At 43.5% G+C, this 19,225-nt stretch overlaps 1 protein-coding gene across 1 annotated transcript; it reads right to left on the bottom strand.

Annotated features, from left to right (window-relative positions):
- Positions 1-1,874: 1,874 nt before the first annotated feature.
- Positions 1,875-18,290, bottom strand: LOC113019522 (SMAD family member 6-like). The gene is made up of 4 exons (XM_026163280.2): positions 16,794-18,290; positions 15,101-15,154; positions 14,618-14,695; positions 1,875-2,836 (listed from the first exon to the last, which is right to left on the bottom strand). Exons 1-4 carry the CDS (start codon positions 17,533-17,535, stop codon positions 2,205-2,207), a joined length of 1,506 nt encoding a protein of 501 aa, XP_026019065.1. The 5' UTR covers positions 17,536-18,290; the 3' UTR covers positions 1,875-2,204.
- Positions 18,291-19,225: the final 935 nt, after the last annotated feature.

Here is a 19,225-nt window from a genome sequence, read left to right on the forward strand (position 1 = left end):
TGTTTCTTGAAGGACATTCAAAGCTCTTCTTTGGATGTTTCTGCCTTTTGTTCTGTTCTCTGTCAAGATGATCCCACACTGCTTCAATAATCTTGAGGTCCAGCTCTGGGGAGGCCAGTCCATGACTCATAGTGTTCCTCTGTGTGTTTTTCTATCCAGGTTCACTTTTACTGCATTGGCGGTGCGTTTGGGGTCCCTTCATGATTCCATCAACTTTCAAATGAAATGACAGAGGCTCCACAGTGTTTTTCAGATGGCTGTAGACGCTCACTGTTGTACCTCTCTCCTGACCTCCTTTGTACATATTGGTGATGAAATGAACCAGTCATTTTAGATTTGTATTCATTTCTATGAGGTCCTGTGTCAAGTTTTTGCTGGATTTTTCCCTGGTTGGACACAACAGTTACTGTTCATCTGCTGTTTTTAGGCCACTTCTTCTTTTGTCCTACACTTGTCCAGTTTCTGTAAGTTTTTAAGGACACACTGCACACCATGCTAAGATAAGTCAAGTTTTCAAGACATTTATAATCTGGACAAAATATAATATCTGCTGACTGCTGAATGGAGTTTTAAACCACGGCAGCTAAAAGATCAGACATACAGTACAAATCACCAATCATTGGAGTGGGTACGTATCTGTCTTGATGCATGCTCAATCATCCAGGTAAGGAAATCCCAAAAGTTGATCTGGATGTAACGCTTTCAGGGGGAGAAACGTTTCGTCACTCATCCAAGTGACTTCTTCAGTCTCAGCTGACTGCAGGTTTCCCCAATCCTATAAACAGTACATTTACAGAATGACTGAAACTAGCCCACTGGCGAACAACGTGTTGTGAGATCAGTTTCTTGATCATTAATATGCAAATTTTCATGACCATTGATCAGCAACACTGATCAAAGAATCAACTTTTTGGGAGTGTGAACTATCTGTTCTGCTCTGGTTAAAAACAAACAAAAAAACAGACGAAATATCTGCCACTGTAAAATCGAATTAGTTCCCAGAACTTAAAAAAAAAAACTATGCAAAATCGTTGCCTCCAAAAAACGAAAACTTATATAAGGTTTATCTGGTATGCTTATACATTTATTAATAGTCCCCTTTTTCTTCTCAGCGGACTTCTCTATTGTGTTTGTGCATACTTACATTATTAGTATGATTACATTGTATGTGTTCAGCTTCCTCCATGAAAACAAGAAACTACAAACCTGGAATGTTTCTCCATTGTTAGCTTGCTGAGTTTTTAGCATCACTTCAAATGTATGCAGGAAGCAGACCTGTGGTTTTGAGGGCAAGACCTTTTGATGAGTTACTTACCATCGCGTGAAGACAGAAGCTGATGTGGAAGTCTCTTAAATGTCAATTGTTTCTAATATTCAACAGGGGGTGGAGGACTACCATGGCTCCGCAGAGAAGTCTGATGGTATTGAAGTCTATGGGATAATGACCTCATGCCAAAGCAGGGTGTGCATTAGGTTGGGCTACCTTGTAGTTAACAGTTCACATCGTATGAGTGTGGCGTGTCTTCAGTATGAAGGTCAGGTCCACAGCTCCTTCATCAGACCTCAATTCAAAACACCAAGATGGAAATGACAATGACTAACAAGCTCAGAGGCTTCAAGACAGAATTTTACTTACCAGTCGATGGTGTTTCAGTGGCTCTGTGCATCTTTTATGTAAAGTCGATTGCACTGAAGGAAGAGGCGTGCTTGTTTGGTTGTTGAGTTCAAACATTAACAACCTTTCTCAGGAATGAGTTACTCACCTTTAATGGATCCTATTAATGACAATGTTATAAACCTGCATGTGCATACAAGTCAAGCAAGCCAGCCAAAGCTCAGGTACAAGCACTCAAGAACATGACGGAAACATTCACTTCATACAAAGACTTTATTGACAATGTGTGTGTGGCATACTTTTCAATGGAATTGCTAAATCATGAGAGTTTCATATTTATGTTTGCGAAACGACGCTGAGAATCTGTAATGTATATATAGAGGCAAAAGTGCATATTCTTGTTCCTTTTTATTTTGTTCATGTACACATTACACTATACATAAATAATTGCATTGTAAAAATGACTCAAATATTTACAAGTATAATATATTTTATATAATATATAAATTTTATATTAAATCTAGGTAGATTACAATTAGGATACTGGACCAGGACGCTTCCTGTGAGTCTATGAGCGTGTGTGTGCGTGCTATCTGTGGTTATTGAGCAGCACCTCCAGCCAGCAGGGGCAGGAAGTGATGAACTGTCTGGAGTAGCAGGGCCCCCATCCTTTTGCAAAACTGATGCGAACACTGTGGGGGTCCCAGGGCCCCTCCTGGCTCTCGGGCTTTACGCTGTGCTCTGCCATCCAGCTGGAGCACTCATAATCGAACACCTTGAGAGAAAAGCCCGGCATCACCCTCTTCACGTTTAGCCTTCGAGCACTGGGCGGGTCCAGAGTGGGCGAGTGAACAAACACCGGGTGCTGGCTGCGATTGTACACCCAAACTCCGTCCGGCTCGCGACTCAGAACGATGCCGAAACCAATTTTACTGCGTATCTGCTGCACACTGCTGCTGCTGCTCCCTCCGTGCCTGTGATGTCCGTGATGACCTAACAAGCTGTGGCTCCCTGGGTCGTCACGCCGGCTATGGTAGGCGTTGGCTTGGAGTTGGCTAAGACAGAGGCCAGTGCCCTGAGGTAGGTCATAGAAGATGCTGAGTGAGGGCTCGTAGGCTGGATAAAGGCGACCCACGCGTGTGCGCTGCTCCCAGTAAGCAACACTACACCAGTGAGAGCGATGTCCGCCAGAGGTCACCGAGCCGATGGAGGTACCAGTGTCTGAAGAGGAAAGGAAAGGAAGTGAATGAGGTAATGGTCGTAGCAGTAAAGTGTATTTAATTTTTCTATCAGTGTGAGATGATATAAAAGACATTTTAGCTGCTGAGCACAAGTAAACAACATCAGAACATCATAAATGGATCTTTATATTGCTATCCCTGAAATCTGTTCTGACTCATCAATAAAAGGAATAATGGGAAGTAGCTATCAGTCGATCTACTTCACTTTTTAAGTTGATGGTCGTCAATTTGTGTGAACCTTGTGTGTTAAAATCTTGTTTAAGTACAACCTCTTCACTCAAAATATATCAGACTAACACAACTACAGCAGGTTTCACGCGGCCACAGAAAACATGCCTGTTTTGAAAGCAGGAAATCACTTTCTAGGAAGTGGAGAAAGGCTTTATTTTAGCACAGTTTGATGTGTGAAAATGCACCCACAGTTCATTAGACTGGACTTCTTCTGGAAATCTACATTGTAACTCACGATGCAACTTCCCGAGAAATGTTACCACACTTCGGGTCAATGCAGCCCGCAATTGCTGAATGGCGTGAATGGTTACAGCATACGGTTAAAAGGGGCTTACCTAAGTTACCACATCTCAGTACTATAGAACATTTATTTGCTTTGACTGAGCTCTAGAGGAAGGACCGTGATGATAGAGGGGACCATCTCAAATTCCTTGTGCTTCCTTGAATGCTGTTATTTTGTCTTTCATGTAAAATTAGCATTCTCTGGATGTCCTAAATGCATCTCTTGGATTGTTTCCTCTTTTGTAACAATTAAAAAAAAGAACACATGGACATGAGTGTTGACCACGGTCTCCCTCCCCTGATAAATGATAAACAAAATGTCCCAATACTCGATGCTGTAAATGATTCACATCATTTTTATACCCATTCAGCTGCATGGATGCATGCTCTTCCCTTTAGTTAGTCGCCTGTTGCGGTATTTTGAAAAGGGGGTTAAAACTGTTAACTCCACTGACATCTCCTCACTGTCACCCTCTGCAAGCCTCTTTCAGGCCCGGAGTTAAAGAGGAGGTTTTAGAGCGGGGTGTCTGGGGTGGAAAGCATTCAGCTCTCTGTCAACCTAGCGCAAGCCCATGAACCCTTGACCCCCCAGCCCTCATGCTATCAGCTCACATTAACTCCCACACAGAGTGATGCCATTATTTTGCTCCAGAGACTCTATTGACACAGAAGATTTAAAGACCCATGTGCCTGTGGCCCCATTCCTTTCATATTCCAGCGAAAAAACCCTCGACTTCATTTACCAGGGGCCAAAATGGCGGCAGCCTTTCTCCCAATGGCGGGTTGCTTTAAAAGAAGAAAGTGAAACGAGGGCCGAGATCTTTTTTGTGTTTATGCCCCGGCCATTTTCATTTCAGGGGTTTCAGAGAAGAAGGGTTGGTAAATGTAGAAGAGATGTGAGTGGTTGCACACGAGCACAAACACACACAGAAAATGATGAGACAGGGCCTCACACATGCCCACGTACGCACACAAATTGAGCCCTCTGATCCAAACAGTATGACTGTAACACACACACACAAAATTGCACTTCTCATCTGAGGCCCACGTGTGTCATTAGTGAATTCCAGGCTGGCAACTCCTGCGGACTGCAGTTTTTACAGCTCTCCAATAAGAGAGCGGGCTGCACGGCTAGCTAGGATCTCTCTCTTTCTCCCACTCTATCTCTTCGTGGCTCGCTCACGCACACACAAACACACACTTTTACAAGCCATGCTCTTCCCTGTAATAAGGCAACGCAAACATGTCTGGGGAAACACAGGGAGACTTTATGAGCTCACGATCAACTTAATTCCCAAAGAAGACTTAAAACAAACTGGAACTTTTAAGGTTTTCTTTCAAAAGGCACGGCACACTTTAATTTCAATCATATGATGAATGATGGGGCAAATAATATGGTTTTAAAGGCTGGCTTTTTTACGTTTCAGACACCCTCAGTATTCATAGCTGGATAGTATATTGGAAATAGAAACATAAGAGGCAGCAGCTAGAAGACATGAGCACTCATAAGAATTTAGATCTCCTCCTGCTCTCTTTATTTATGGTCTCATGCACGCCTGAAGTGTGCTTGTGCAGACTTTATTAAATTTAAGAATGACTGACCTGCTGTAAAGTTCAAAACACTAGATCAAAATTTCCACCAGCATTTTGACAGCGAGGCATGTTTAATGTTTCTGGCAGAGTCCTCGGTGTCATCACGCTCGGCCTGGCTATCATCCAAGTAAAGGTGTAACCAGCTTGTGTGAGAACGATGAAGGAGGGAGGGAGGAGGAGGAGGGCAACTGACTTCTTCAATGGAATTTTTAAAGAGGGGTTGAAGCTGGAGGTTATCAGCATGTTTATATTCAACTGGAGGAAGTCAAAAAGCTGTGTGTGTGTGTGTCTGTGGGACTTTGTTGGTGTGCATGCATGCCCGCATCTGTACGTGGGCTGGCAGCAATTACAAAGTCCTGCAAGCATTTAAGCCAACCTCTATTTAACAGCCCTGTTTACCAATTAGATAAGTAGCTTTTGTTATTTCATTTCAAAATCGCTGTCTCTTAGTGCCAATCTCACCGAGACGCCCACTGAACTTTAGGGGTTGAACAAAGGTGGGAATATACACGACAACAAGCTGCAACTTTACTGCACAAACAAAGTAAAAGGCAGTGGCAATCAAAGTTCAGAGGTCAGACAGTCAGTTTCCTGCCGGATGCTCACAGATTGTTAAACCTGGACTTCAAACGAGGACGCCAGCACTCATCTTTTATCTCACATTTCCGCATCTCTCTGTTTTCCCTCCTGTAACAATGTTGGGAATATGATGTGACGCTCCCTCAGCAGACAAAATGATGCATAAAAGCTTAATTGGTTATGAACATATTTTGGGTCTTGCATATGTGAAGCAAACACGCTAATAAGCTGGCTGTTTACATGTCTATAGCTGTAAAGCTACTTTAACTTCCTCCAAACTTCCTGCTTTGTTTTCTCTTACTCCAGTCTGAACAGTGGAGGCTTCCTCCTCCAAACTGTAACCTGGAGAGAAGAGAGGAATAAAGCTGTGCAGGAAAAGACGGGAAGCAGAGGAGTAAAAAAGAGAGAGACAGAGGAAAAGGGAGACTGGGTAGACTGAAAGAGGGAGCGGGGGAACGAGAGGGAGCGAGAACCTGCCAAGCATAACCAGCATCCAAGGAAAAAATGAAGAGAGAGAAAGAGACTGTGAGAAAGAGAGGGAGGGAGGGAGACCCTCGTCTTTCATCCAGTGCCAAGGATTAGATTCCCCTCCAGTTATTAGACTCTTCCACTGTGCTGAAAGAAGTGGGTGGGTTGGGAAGGGGGCGGGCAGGGATGAGGAGGGAGTGTGAGGGGGACAGAGGGACGAGAAGGGAGGATAGAATTTATCTACTGACCATCGTCGGTTGCCTTTAAAATGCTTTGTTTTGATTCAACTTAATGCCAAAGATCCTAAAAGAGTAGAAATAAAATCAAATAAGGTGGGGGAAAAACAGAGAAAAAGTGAGAGGGAGAAAGAGAGAGAGACACCCCTCCCTGCCTACAAATGGTAGATTCTATGTTGTTTGAGACAACTATCATTACAGGGAAAAAACTTCAATCCAGCAAGCCACATTTAAGCTGGCGTCTCGACTATCTCTACCATCAGCGGGCTGCCTTATCGCCAGACGTGGCCTTTACAGTCGAACACAGTGGGGCTCTTGCTCACACACGCGCACAAACACGCATTCCTGCACACACACACTCATTCCTTCTCCCTCTTTTTTTTTCCATTGTGAAGTGGATCTGTGTGATGGAGCGGTGTGTGACTGGAGATGTCTCGTGTTTAACGGCACAAGAGACACAAACCTGGCCTCGCCAGCTGGAGACGTCCTTTGGACCGACCCGACTGAGCTGAAGTAAAGTTACAGTGTGTCCCTGTAAAATTCCTAGGGAGAAGTGCTCGGAGGCGGTTTAGAAAGGAAGAGCGAAAGTAACGAGCTTCCTGCATTTCTGCTGCTACTTCAAAGTGCCAAACAACTCGAGCCAAGGAATGTCTCAGGTTTTGCATACAACTCGCATCCTGGACAACTCCACTGTCGCGTTTATGCCATCACCTTGGCCATAAAAAAAAAAATTGTGAAAGTAAATGGCTTACACACAGTTGGCTTTGCAAGATGATCTCATCTGTGGTCAGTTTTTACCTTTTTATTCCCATTGTGCTTCTCCTATACATGCAACTGTGCGTGCACCTACAGAGCCACCAGAGATACATACGCAGGTGTCATCACCACTAAAGACTTAGAGTCTTAAATCTGGCTTGCTTAAGACAATGCATAGTTTAAAGTGCACAAATGACTCAAAGAAAGATGATTAACGTCTGAACGGAGGCACGAAAAGCAGACGCAGGGCTGCTTCAGAGCTCGGTAGTTGACAACTCTCCCCTCCCAACACATTCCTGGACAGGCCCTCTTCCTCAACACTTCCTCCCCCCCACCCACCCTCCCCTCAGCCAGTCACAGGGGTCAAGTTGACAAGTCTCTCATTGAGCCTCACGTGGTCCGACTATATGGCCTTCACTCCTCACAACATAATTACACGCGTTTATTGGTGGAATAGATCCATTTGTTCCACTATGAAGAATTAGTTATGGAATTCCACTAAAATGTAATTTGGGAGAATTATCAGAATGTGAAACTCCAGCTCAGACGTGCACGCGGGAGTGTGGACTGAAAGCGAGGTGACACGAGGGCCTGCAGTCGTTTAGCGGAGGGCGACATGTGCAAGAGCACATTTACTATTTCTCGTCATTCGGTCATCAAAATCAAATGATGACAAATGCTGTCAAAAGTGATTTCCAAAGCGGGGTGAACAGGCGGCTACAAGTCCTGAAAATACCTACAAATATTAATTAACGTGCGTCTTAGCTCAGGGTTGCCTTTGGAGCTCACGGTGCTGCCGACAGTTTCTTACATTTCATAGAGTCAGAGTCTGTCGACATCTGCAAAGAATCTTTAGGTTCAGCAGCATGGCAGGATTCCATTAAAAGCCAAATTGCGAGTTGGCAAAAACTCTGAGGGAACAACGGAAAGCCACAGCCAGTCCTGTAATTTAAACCTTATTTTAAATTGTGATTGCCTGACAACATGGGCTGAAAGAGAGGAGAGCAAGACTACGAGAGCAAAAAGCAAGCAGAAGAACTGTGGAGAAGCAACAGCAGAGATGGATCTTCAGTAAGGGCAGGAAGGGAGCAAGAGCAGAAGAGATAATGAAAGCGAGGAGAAAAGGTTTTTGTGAACAATGAAACAACAACCTTTGCTTAATCACCAGGATGGCTACAAATATGTAACGTCTTCTTAGTGTATGAACTTGGAAGCCTGCTGATTCACTTTGCTTCATTTAGAAATGTCTGCGAGATGCATCTGCACGCGGCGTTTAAACATATATATATATATATATATATATATATATACAAGAATTTCACTCGCATGTGCTGTACCAATGTACCTGCACATGTGATGTGACAATAAAAAGTGATTTGATTTGATATATATATTTTTTTTTTCTGTTGCTTTTTAAGATTTGTTTGCTATCCTGAAAAATCTGAAATCTAACTTTACTCTTATTTGTTACTTTTCTTTCAGATGTTAACCTGGTCTGTGCTTTGGTTTAAGCCACAAAAGGTCAAAGTTATGGGAAGAGCACTGCAGAATTAAACTGCAAAATAAAAACCACGAAAAGTTTAATAATGGTGCTCTCCAACTGAGAGAAATGCCACATCCAGAACTTGTCAGCTCTTCCAGATATTCCCTTCACTGCTGTATTTTCTCTGGGAGCAGGGCTGTAATAACATGGCATTCAGTCCAAAATGTGTTAAAAAAAAAGAAAAAAAAAGGTCACAAACACAATAAACTGAGCGAGTTGTGTGCTGCGTCCTCACCCATGCGGCTGCTTGTAGTGAAAAAGAGGCGCAGTGGAAAATATTTGAGGAAATGGCAAATGGTTAATGGGCCGGCACTTGATGTTGAATTCCATAGTCTAATGTGTCTCAGTCAGGCATAGGAGCAAGTGCTGTACGCGTGCCAGCAAACAGACTGGAGATTCAGGTCACCGGGAGGACCCATTCAGGCGGCGGCAGAGGGATTCTCACCGGACACGGCAGAATGCAGGTGTTTATTTTGTGTCTTTGAACAATTCATCAAGCATCTGAAAGTGATAACATTTTTTGTTTTGTTTAATCTAGGTATCTAATTTAATATTCTACTTCTGAGAGTAAAGCCTTTACTTGAGAGCAGCATCGCTTTGGTGGGCGAATTCCCCAAAACCTTCTGAGCTAAACGTAGCATGGGAGCACTGTCAAAACTCTTAAAGCTGCCTGCTTCCAAACTTCCAAGAATGTCAGTTCCACTCCACGTTTCTTAAGTATTAACGGCGATATGTTCAAACATGTATCACATGTCACTCCCAAGAGTCAGACCCCCTCCTCCCCTTATCCCCCACCTACTCCTTTTACTCGGAGACCCCGCTCCCCCTCACCTTCCCAATTTCCCAACATTCCTAGGCCGTGCCACATCAGTCAAAGGGCCAATTCATGGGGTTAATGCTGCTGTGAGTGCAGACAGGGCTTTGAGACAGGATGTTTGGCTGATACCTCGCTCTGCTTAACCAAACAAGCCCCCAAAATATGATTACTGAGGGCAAAAAGGGACCAGTCCTCTTGTCTTACCTCATTTCATCCAGGCCATACTAATGTCCTCTAAGTATCATTGCCTTACTTGTTTCCACATGTTCAAAAGCCAAGGGGCTAATGACAAGAAGACGAGCAAATGTTTGACATGCACAAGAATGTCATATGGTGAAAGATGGCAAAGAAATCACAAACTCTTGGCACTGTTTAGCTACACTCTCAGTTGCGTCAAATGTACATGAATCTGCATATGGCACACTTGACAATGTGGTGAGTAACATACACAGTGCTCACTGAAATGCTAGTAAAACGAGCTTGTTATACTCATTACACACCAGGAGGACAAGAAAGCAGCTGAAACACAACATCTATGCCAAAAATATAACATTTATCCCAAGGCTGAATGTAAGTATTTACATTTTATGATACATTTTATGTTACGTGCTGAAAATGTGAGCAAGATGCATCTGCACGCAGTGTTTAAACATGCGCGTGAAGCAGCACGAAATAAACTAAAGAAAGAGTCGACAACAGTCAGCCTAAATAAAATTATGAGAATTGAGATAATCGCAAATTCAGTTAATTTCAATTCAATTGTATCTATATAGCACAAAATCACACCAACAGTCTCCTTAAGGTACGTCATATTGTAGGGTAAAGACTACAATAAGACAGAGAAAAACCCAACAATCAAACAGTCTCCTCTGACCAAGCACTTGGCGACAGTGGGGAGGAAAAATACATTTGTTTGTATTTTAACTTACTAATAAAGGTTTTCCAAATGAGCTACACCTATAAAATCCTTACTTTTTTTGGCTATGTGATGGTGTGATGACAGGGGACCGCTTATTAATAATATGAAACCTCATTCTGCAATTCTGCATGACTTTAGTGCATCAGAATTAGCTGCTAACACCAAATGCTAGAGTTTATGTGCTAGAGTCAACATGGTAACAGTTAGCATGTTGTTACGCTGCGAGTTTTAACATGATGGCCAGAAACTGTCTTGATGTCATCTGATTCGTGTTTGGATGGGAATGTCACTTAGCTCTGTTTTTATCCAGTAAATGGCACGTCCTGACTGCTGATTGACGCCGGAGAAGCTACACTCAGCTCTCTATTTATTGCCTTTCTCAGTATTTAAAAAGCAGGTTTGCAAGTTGTTATTCGATGTATGGAAATCTGCAACTAGTGTTGGGATTATCATAGTTATACAATTATATTACACCATGAATTAAATTTAATCAGATGCATTTACCTTTGGCGAGAAAAATGAAACTCTTTGTACAGCGTTACTACATTAGAGTTTACAAAAGACTTACATACAGTGCAGGAGCACATTTTATTTTTGTTTTTAAACTAAAGCCAGACAACAAATGTGTTCCAACTAATTTGCAACACCATCAAGTGTAGGTCTTTGTTTCTAGATGTACTACATTAGTTTGGGAGTATACGTTTAACTGCTTCCCCCCTCAGATAGATTTATTGTTTTCCAGTTTTACAAGAAAAGGATGGATGCATTGTGAAATCAGCACTTTTAAACAAACCACAAACAGAACTCATTGCCCAGGGTTCTCACATACAACAGCGAAGATTACGACAATAATGTACAATCAGCCCTCTGTTATCGAGACCTTTCAAAAAAAATTGTTTTTTTAACTGCTACAGTAATTCAAATAAGTTATACGTTTAAATTTTGATAGCTGTTTTTGATTGGCCGCTCATCTTGCCTATGAAACCAATGAGCACTGCTCTAAGAAACCATGAATCTGTCCAGCCAACTATGCCAAAGCAGGTAACCATCAGGTACCAAGTCTATTATTGTTAGAAATCAAACAATATTTTTTCCCTGAAATCAGAAAAGGCTCTAACATTTCTGTGCAGATGCTGTCAATACTAAATTCCTCCATATCAAACTTTAGAACACAGCTACAGCTTGTAGAAGCTAACCTGTACAGCTGACACAAATGTGCGAATGTAATCGGGTCATAAATTACATATTGTTATAATTACATAAAATGTGTTCGAAACCCCAAACTGTTCCTGGTATATCTGACTTTTAGGACTTCCAAGCCTGTAGTTATCTTCATTATTCTTATCCTTTTCTTCTTCTTTGGTGCAACCCTATAAATTTGGGGTACCCCTTTGGGCTTTTCCCCTTTTCTTCGATTCCCCTGTGGGAGAGGTCAGTTTCATTTCTTTTCCAACACTAATTATATTTTTATCCACCCTGATGTTTCTGATTGTGTGTTTTTGGTTCATTATTGTCATAATTACGCCTGTCTTTTTTAGATGCTGTGAATATGTGGTACGTGTGTGCGGCGTATGTGTATAGGCAATGCTAATGCTAGCATGAACAGATAAGCCTTGCTAGCTTGTTAGTTGGCGTGGGTTGAGCTAACTCTCGTCCTATTTATATTTGGTTATAGGAGCTGAAGTGGGCACGTTTTTTACTTGGAGGTCTTTCAGTGTCAGACACAATGCAGGAACAGACCGGTTACACTACCACCTTAACTTTTAATGTCAGCTCAGGCTAATAAGACCTCTTTGTTTTTTAGTTTGACCCATTGGCTATGCTAAGTGGAAGCCATTTATTAGTCTCATCCACAAATTTCATTACGTTTCCAAACTGACAGCCACAACACTGTCCGTGCGTGAAAAAGCAAATTTCATTCCAAGCTACAAGAGAAAAACTTACAGTCAGAAGAATCAGAGAAAAGCCAGCACACACCTTCAAGTACAGTACTCAGCAGGCCTGTTCAGTTATACATCGATTTTAAAGGTACAAAGAGGAAAAATCCCCTCCAACAAATCGCGTGATTGGTGAAAGCGTGTGTGTGTGTTTGCCCTGATAGAACCCCTATGCGAGTATTTTGAGACGATCTTATCACCGAGTCAGACAGAAATTCCTCCCTGTCTCTCTCCCTGTCATACACACACAACACACACAAGCAGCTGAACGGCACATTTCGTTGGAGTCACAGGGGGACGATCCCAGCAGATATAAGTCTACTAAACCTCCAGCAGAAACACTCTTTTTCAAGGCAGATCTGTTTGTTGTGGTTTAAAGGGAACGTTAACTGATTGAATGATAAAAGAGGCCAGGGCAAAGGTATGTATGGACCACACCCTGCTGTTGCACTTTTTTTTAAAGCTGTGAGTACACAGCTGGTTTTTAAAGGAATGAAAAAAGATGCTAAAGTGCCAAAGCACATGTCCAATGCTTGTTTTTGTCCTAAAAAAAACACTGCAAGCTTTAGATGATATGCCAAAGGATTACCTGCACAATAAAAGAGATTAATTTGCACTCTTGAAAGATCTTACCAACATCAAGGGGTTTTTTCGGGGGGAGGTTGTGACAGCTACGCTCATTCTGATACATGTTTAAGTAGGCTTCGCGTTCAGCTCACTTCCTGTTATTCACCCAGCTTGTAGCTCAAAACAGGAGTCCTCTAACCTGTCAGAGCTAACAACAAAAGCTACATGCAGATTTCTTGGCTGCCTCTGTTTACCCAAGTCTCACTCCTACTCATGCCTCTTGGCCTCCGCTCTGGTTCTCGGCTCCAGAGTGCTGGGGTGGGGGGCAGGGGATCAGAGACCACACACACACACACACACACACACACACACAAGCTAACTTGTCTATACACTCGACACACCACATGTTGTAAGGAAGCTGATACACTTCCATTCATATAGACAGGCAAACAATAGATGGTTCCCCCTCACTCATTACTCAGAAAGTCAAAAACTTGACATTTGATGGACTTCTGACCGAGTGTGGATGATTTGGGACACAGTCTGCTAAAATAAGTACACTTTCACAAATCAGATAAATTGTTTGAATTCAGAAAGTGTGCAGTGACTGTTAGTCATTGATAAACAACTGTGGATGACTTCTCCAAAACTATCCAAAAAGCAATCTTACACATTCATGATGGTGTTCAACAGAAAACTGATTTGTAGGGTGAATGCAGGTGGACAGTTTATATTATTTGCAATTAAAGCATCTTCTTGCTCGCATTTCAGCTCAAACTCTTCTGAGAGGGGTGACGTGTGCTTTGGGAGGACTGCCGACCTCAGTATTGCTAAAAAAGCTGGCTAAGGCTCTGCCCCTGGAAAACGCGCATAACAACTCAATATACTGCTTCTGCTTCCAACATCAACTTTAACTAAAGGTCTCCAGTTAACTTCTGGGCACAACAACCCCCTCCTCCAAAAAGAAAATCCTCAGTGACTCCTCATAAAGGTCAACGATACCATGGCTACACTACGCAGACTTCATAGGTTGCCCATTCACCTTTCAACACCGTCCACAAGCGAGCTCGGGGAGGCTTGATCGAGTAGGTTTGTGGGTTTCTTCTAACACTGTGAGGACCTCTCCACCCGACCCCAGCACGTAAACAAATAAAGCTCCAGTTTCATCATCTAGAGGGGGCTGTTTCCTGTCCAAAGCAGCCCTGAGCCCCTTCTCCCCCTTTACCGCATACACACACGCGCGTCCGCACACACACACAGAGCTCTACATCGCCGCCTCATCAGAGCCGCTCGGCTCCCCCGCCCCCAAAGTGCCAGCCTCTTTCCACTGCTCAATTGCAGAGAGGAATGAAGGGATTTGAGGGAAGAAAGAGGGAAAGAGGGGGATGGGTGGTTAGAGAGGCAAAAGGGGATTGAGAGTATGCACAGGGATCTTATTGCAGCTTCGTCGCAGTGAAATATTTTGCTGTGCAGAAAGCATAGACGGGGGAAAGAGAGACAGAAAGCCTACACTGCTGTGGCATCTAGATAGCGAGACCCCAGACCCCCACCGAGCCCTCCATGCCTCTCTGACAATAGAAGCTTTATGCAGCGGAGTTTTCTGTTGCCTTTGCGGCCTTTGAAAACAGGGGAAAAGCACAACATAACACCACCAGCAAATATAATTTGGCTTTTATGTAAACATTCAGACGGGATGCCTGTCTCAAAAACTTTTTCCCCATTTGTGCTTCCAAACTTCATTGTGAGAACTTTTCCTTTCTTCAGAATCAGCTTTCTTCACCATGCACTGCAGGAAAAGCAAAAAAGCCAGCAGTTATTATGCAAGTTACTCACCTGTGTAGTCTCTTGGCATATTGAGAGGCGGATTGGAGAAGAGGGGTGGCGCAGTTTCAGTGTAAGACAGAGATGAGTCTGGGAAATGTAAGAAAAAGCAAAGGCATACAGGAGAAGTGTGAGATCCAGGTTAATTTTTTTCCCCCAACTATGATTTTGGTAATCAAGCACTCCTTGAATCCTTTATCAAACAATAAAAATCTTCTCGTCATTAAAGCTCAAGCTTCGCTGATTGTTAGACTGTCGATAGGACACCTTGGACTTTCTTTGACAGTGCACAAAATGATTAATCAATCCGTTAATCTGAAAGCATAATTGTCAGATCAATGAAACAGGGGACTGTTTTATCATAACACAACACCATCATGTGTCTCTTTCAGCACAAGTGTCTTATATCAAATAAAGTCTGTATTTTCAGATGAAAGATATAATGAACTCCTTTCCTACTTTGTTTTGTGGTGGCCATTTTTTTTCCAAACTCACCCAGTGGCTTGTGTTCATCTGAACGGGACAGAGAGTATGGAGGTGGAGGCGATTCTGTAAAAACAGCCAAAAAACATGAGGTTAAACTAAAGGTTCAATGAAGACTGCCACGCACAGTATGCACGGTTAGTTCATTACTGTTTTATTAATCATATCGTAAAGATGCATGAAGTCCACGAGGTTTTACGAGATGCACAATTATGCAAGGAGGCACACAAGAATGTAACATGTCGAACTCTGTCTGTCAGTTCAAAATTGAAGACATTTTGCTTAACACCCCCCCCCCCTAAAAAGAAAAAAATCTAGAGCCTACACTCACATAAAAAGTATTTTCTCCTCAGGGAAGTCTTTAAACATACCTGTTGTTATATCAAATGGTAACACATGCAAGACCTGAATGCAGCACTGCAGATCAACTTTACACTGTGTTATTTTTCATGGGAAAATATGTTCATAAGGCTGTGTGTGTCTGTAATTTCACTTTGTATCGACATACCTTCTACCCTAGATCAAGGAAAAAACTTAAAGCGTGGGGAATATTTGCACAGCTCATATCTTGGAATTCCTTTGGAGCTTTTTAAATAAATATGCTTAATCAACACGAGTCACATTGCATCAGACCCCCAGTTAAGTATTTCACCCTAGACAATATATTTGCGTCTTTATCTGATGCACTTTTAAAAGCCTTTGCTTCGTTTTTACCCCCTGTTACTTCTTCATTATCTTTCCGTTCTTTCATACAAGCTCTCATTATGACTTTTGTGTTAAAGCGGCTTTGAAAGCTCCATAATTCTGCTGCTGCTGGAATAAATCCTTCACTCCAAAGTGGACACAAGTTTGTGGCTGCGGCCCCTTTAAGAGCAGAGCCAGTAATTGCCGGAGTCCTCAGTCAGTCAGATACCCAGCGAGTCAGTCTGGCGCCAGCACTATGCAAACTGTATATTATCGGCACTCCTTAACCTAAATAACAAGAGGAGGACCTCCTTGTCAGAGGAAAAAGAGCCTAAGTGCAACTTGAGTGCGACCTCCATTTGGATGATGTGAGAAGCGCCAGAGTTTTTGCGAAAATTGAAATAAGCGTGTAACGTAATTGGAATGTGCAGAAGGACCAAAGTAATGGTTGCCCAAAGTTAAAAAAAAAAAAAAAGAGTTATGAATAGACCATAAACCTGTAAGACAGACGATAAAACACGAAGAAAAAACAGACTCGCACTGTCAGCTGGAAGTGCAGCCAGTTAGACGCCTGCAAATGCATGATGAGTTCATCTGTAATAACTGCAGGAAAAGAAATGCTCGACACTTTAACAATACTGACTTTCTTCTTCAGCTGCAGGCCTCAGGCGAGCGATACATATTTGTTGGAATTCCCCATTATATTATGCTATTCGTTATACTGTAGTTATACAGGTCATCAATCTTTATATAGCATTAAATACACTTTTTTTTATTTGCATGAGACTAACTTTCTGCAAGGCCTATCAGCTTGGAGGGGATTCTGGGGGGAGACCAGGGGCCCTCGTGAAGGTGTGTGTGATGGTTTCAGATAACTCAATCTCGAGGTTGGAATATTGGTGGATATTTCGGTGTTTAAGGCATTTATAATGGTCTTTTCTAAGGGATGATGTCTGATTAATGAGTTTGATCGATGTTCTCTGATTCCACAACCCCTATCTTCCGGTGTCAGTGTCCTTACCTGGCCCGCATAAGCGGCTGTAGTGATGAGGATTGCAGCACACCTTTGCGCTGTCCACCGCACCGAAGCTCTGGCAGTGGCACAGCGATTTGAGTCGCGCTGAGAGCGGCAGGTCGCCCCAGCGGAACAGCTTACAAAGGAGATAGTATGGAGAGATGTGATGAGCACCGAGCCGCAGCTCAGTATTCGGCACCATAACGCACTCGCCGGGTATCCCTCCTTTGGTCTCCACAGCCTTCACCAAGGCGTCCAGAGACCTCTCCTTGAGTCTCTTCAAAAAAGCGTGAGCGGTGCTCGCAAGGTCCTCCTCCAGAACCCCACGCCTCGGTGCGCACTGACAGGGGCCAGCTCCGTCTTTTCTCGCGGCCCAGTAAGAGCTCCGAGGTCTGAAATCCCATTCCCCAAACAAACAACACGTCACCGTCCTGCTGTCGCTCTCCTGTCCTCGCCGGGAGCCTCTGTGCTCCGGGACGCACATGGCACCCCGGTCATCGTCGGGCTGTTCCTCGTCCTCTCTCTCCGCGCCCTCTGTCAGGTCTCCAGCCTCCCCCGTGAGTCCCGGAGCCGTGTCGGTGTGTGTCATCGACCGCTGCTCGTGTCTGTGGAGCTTACCCGAGTGTCTGCCCCACTCACCGTTCCGCTCTCCTTCACCTCGTCTGCTTCCATCCCGCCCGTCGCTCTCGGTGACCACACGGCTTCTCCAGAGTCGCCGTACAAGACCTGGGCGTCTCGACTTGAACATACGATAACCTAAACAGTTTCGGATGAGTCCCGTCGGTCCCGTCCGCTTCTCGGGAGATGCCACATCGATTTACACTCGACGCACAAGACCGTGAGTTTGTGCACGGTGCGCACAGCGTGCGCAGCCGGTGGTCACCGTTTCCAGGCTTCCTCGCAGCATTAGAAGGTAATGATCAATCACGCATCGCGTTAAACATCACCGAACATCTGATGAGGGAGAAGGCTACATGCAGTCACTGCTCAGTGACCTGCTGTCGCCAACTCAATTAAGCCACTTCTTTCGCCTGCCCTCTCACAAAGCCGTTAACTCCCCGACACTCTGAAGGTCCCACACACAATTCACAGAACATAGTCAGACCGCCCAAAGGGCCAGGATCAGCTTACATGAACAGAAAGACCATCACAATCAGAAACTCAGAACTTTTCCAGACTTTCCAGACTAGAGCCTCTTCGATCCCTTCGTGGTTCCTTGGCTTCGAAAAATAAATCCTTGCAACACTAAAATCTCGGTTTCTGTCGCTGTGTGGGATGCAGGAACTCCGCGTCAGTGTCCCGGGACAAAGCAGAGATGATCGGACACTCCGGTGCCAAACTCCAGGACGGAATCCGTGCTGAGAAGTTGTTTTAAAGAGAGCTGGAATTACTCCACTCTCCACTCCCCTGCAGGAACTTTTCGGACGCACACACACAAACACACGCGTTCACACGTGCACACACGCTCCCGCAAACACACAGGGACACAAGCTTCAGTCAAGTCAAACGGAATAAAACCTGGATTATCCAATGGTAACTTTTCAAAATAAAACATACAGCAGTTAAAACGAGAAAGTTGGGGGGGGGGGGTCCAGAAATGTGTAGACACATTTCTGGACATATATGTGCACAAATATTTGTGTCCTTTTATATTTATATGTATATTTACATTTATATCTACACCTATATCTCTATACTTATCTTAATATTTATCTGTTAATATCTCTGTTTCTACACTTCCTTTTATATGAGTGTTTGACGTTTGTTGTATATATCTTCAACTCAATTTCCTACTGGGATTAAAAGTCTCTCTGATTCTGATTCTAAAAGATACAATTTTCCGGAACTTTTACGCTTTTATTTTGAAACCAAAGTCACAGCGCCTTGGTTTTCGTTTGGTGTTGACTCTCTCTCTTTCTCTCTCTCTCTCGGGGCCCCAGAGGAAAGCTCTGGAGCCATTGGTTGATTCCCGCCATCATGTGCCAGTCTAGACACTTTGGCGGCTGGGAGCCGCAATGATTGTTGCGCAAACACGGTTTCAAGTTTCTTAACTCTTAAAGACGCAACATCCTGCTCTCCTCTGCTCAGTCCTGAGCAGAGACCAAGCAAGAGAAATAGGGTTAACAAGAGTAAGTATTAGCTAATATTAATACATTATTAGTAACATATAGATGACTGTGTGTTTGTATTTATTTATTCATTTATTGTTTAGGTGTGGTACAACATAATTCTTCAGTTAATGCTGAATGTACTCTTTAATTGTTTTACAGGGGATACTGATACAGCAGGTTCTCCATTAATCACACAGTTCAGTTCCTAGCTCCTCTCCTTCACATGTTGAAATGTGAAGCCCACATTCCTTTTGATGGTCAGGATAAACACCTGGAGTGTAAGCAAGGGACTAGGGCATCCCCCAGTGGCATAGCACTAGTCCAGTG

This window comes from Astatotilapia calliptera, chromosome 1, assembly GCF_964374335.1.
Source record: "Astatotilapia calliptera chromosome 1, fAstCal68.1, whole genome shotgun sequence".
Taxonomy (NCBI): domain Eukaryota; kingdom Metazoa; phylum Chordata; class Actinopteri; order Cichliformes; family Cichlidae; genus Astatotilapia; species Astatotilapia calliptera.